The 2,716-nt window shown below is 40.6% G+C and overlaps 1 protein-coding gene across 1 annotated transcript; it reads left to right on the forward strand.

The window, feature by feature from the left end:
- Nucleotides 1-866: 866 nt before the first annotated feature.
- Nucleotides 867-2,136, forward strand: CCR75_006152 (uncharacterized protein; the record flags this gene model as incomplete). Its single annotated transcript, XM_067964223.1, has 2 exons — nt 867-1,267; nt 2,067-2,136. The coding sequence occupies 2 exons, from the start codon at nt 867-869 to the stop codon at nt 2,134-2,136; spliced, it is 471 nt and encodes a 156-aa protein (XP_067819696.1).
- Nucleotides 2,137-2,716: the final 580 nt, after the last annotated feature.

Consider the following 2,716-nt stretch of genomic DNA (forward strand, 5'->3'; position numbering starts at 1 on the left):
GTATTGTCACCATTTCGATTTGCCATTTTTTTTATGAATTACCAATTTTCATATCTCTATTTTGTGTAGAAGTGTAATTTATATGCTTTTTACGTTTACTTCTCATGGCTTTGCCTTCACACATCACTTTCTGGTTTAATCCAGCAGCTTCACTCTCCAATTTTCTGGAGAATTTCTGAATTACCAACTGTTAAGATTTATCTGGTAGTCGTATTTGCCATTAAATGCATTCTAAACTCTTCAAATATTATTCTTTGATTTTCATTACGCCGTACGATGCTTTAATTAGAACCTTACATTGATGAACTTTCCTTGTATTACAGGATTTGTCATCAATGCTTTTAAATCACAACTTTATATTAGAGTTTCGTACTCGCAAGATCATACTCCCTTATTTCAAAACTTTAGTGTGAAGCTTCTACCTCTTAGTGCTTACAGAAAGGGTATATCGCTTGTCCTATTACCCAGCTTGTAAAGTGGTCTGATAAGTTGTTTGTCGGATAATACCGTTCTGCGAGTGCCGCCCAAATGTATTTTAAAATAAAACAGATCTTTTTACTTCACGAGTATCCGTAAAATCGATATGCAGGCATCATTCGCTGAAAGCGTGTGGATGCAAAATGCACGACAACATTAGTATTTTTTTGCGCTCAAAATATATTGACATTCGTCCAGTGTTGTTTGCTTGTCAGGCGCCATTCCATCCTCGTTGCTATCAATCGGACTTGGATTCACCGACTTCAATCAAAATTTGCGGAAAAGTTCATGACAGTAGAAGACTAAACAATGAGAAGTCCCCCATTAGAGCTGATTACACTCCGCCATAATTCAATTTGCAGCTTTAAAGCGACTACAACAGCGAAATTATGAAGACTTCATGCTTTCTTGTCGCCATGTTGGCTTTTGTCGGTAGTGTTATTGCCGTCGACGAGCCTGTGGTCAAAACATCAGTCGAAGCTTTTACTAAAATTCAGGCGTCCAAGTTGCCCGATGGTGTCACGCTAACAGGAGTGACGGTGAAGATTGATCCGCCAGCTAATGCCATTGCAAGTGTTAAGAAAGAAAGTCACGAAGACGATGACTCCAACGATCAGAGCGATGACAACAAGAAAGAGCAATTTGGCTGGGGACTCGGAAGCTGGGGCGGATGGGGCGGTTGGGGTGGTTTTGGACCGTACCGATTTGGATTCATGTGCGGTGGCATTCCCGGCTGGGCGTACCCGATTGGTTACTGGAACATGTATGGAGCGGGTCTGTATGGTGGCGGGTGTGGTCTTGGCATTCCTTTTGGAGGTCTTTATTACTGCTAGAGGTGAAGCTTATGCTTCACGGAGCAGTTGGCAAGCAATCTTCCCGAAAATGGGAATTTTAATAACATATAAATAAAATAAGTTTAAAGAGAATGGTTTTCCTCGGACAAAACTGCGAAAGTATGGAATTTATTAATGCGACACTTGACTTCCTGTCAGCTCGCTGTCTTCCATTCTTAAAATTAAAAGATTCAAGCTCATTGGTATTGTCACCATTTCGATCCATTTTTTTCTATTGCCAGTTTTCGTATCTCTATTTTGGTAGAAGTGACTTTAATGCTTTTTGCGTTTACTTCTGATAGCTTTTTGGCTTGGGACTCGTGTTCTGGTTTGATGGGGCGGTTGGGTTGGTTTTTTCTGTAGCGTTTTGGATTATGTGCTGTTGGATTTCTCTGGTCGTCGTATTTGTTATTGGATCATTCTGGACTGGTCTGTATTGTTCTTTGGTTTTCATTCCTTTTTGATGCTTTATTAGTGCTAGATTGAAGCTAATGCTTCACGGAGCAGTGGGCAAGCAATCTTCCCGAAAATGGGAATTTAACAAAATATAAATAAAAATAAGTTTAAAGAAAATGGTTTTCCTCGGACAAAACTGCGAAAGTTTGGAATTTATTAATGCGACACTTGACTTCCTGTCAGCTCGCTGTCTTCTATTTTTAATAATAAAAAGATTGAATAGCTCATTGGTAATGTCACCATTTCGATTTGCCATTTTTTTTTATGAATTACCGATTTTCATATCTCTATTTTGTGTAGAAGTGTAATTTATATGCTTTTTACGTTTACTTCTCATGGCTTTGCCTTCACACATCACTTTCTGGTTTAATCCAGCAGCTTCACTCTCCAATTTTCTGGAGAATTTCTGAATTACCAACTGTTAAGATTTATCTGGTAGTCGTATTTGCCATTAAATGCATTCTAAACTCTTCAAATATTATTCTTTGATTTTCATTACGCCGTATGATGCTTTAATTAGAACCTTACATTGATGAACTTTCCTTGTATTACAGGATTTGTCATCAATGCTTTTAAATCACAACTTTATATTAGAGTTTCGTACTCGNGCAGAACTCATGCGTCTCGCACGCTGGTTCTTGCCATCGCCCTTTGGGAAGGGAGTCCTCTTGCTGGGCATTTTTGCCCCAGCAGGGACCCTGGCATAGCAGCGAGCCATCATATGGCCGCGCTTGCCGCATTTAAAACAGACCACGTCTGCATTGCCCAACTCCATAGGAGTGGCATCTGTCCTCTCGGCCGACGGCTTATACCAAGCTGTCGCCGAGGCACTGTTGTAGGATTGCTCCTCAACTAAGGCAATTTGGATTGCCTCTTCCATCGTCGACGGCACCTTTCTGAAAAGGGCCTGTCGCGATGGGCCATGCCGTAGTCCGTTCATAAACGTGGGC

This window comes from Bremia lactucae, linkage group LG18 (genome assembly GCF_004359215.1).
Source record: "Bremia lactucae strain SF5 linkage group LG18, whole genome shotgun sequence".
NCBI classification, from domain to species: Eukaryota; Oomycota; class Peronosporomycetes; order Peronosporales; family Peronosporaceae; genus Bremia; species Bremia lactucae.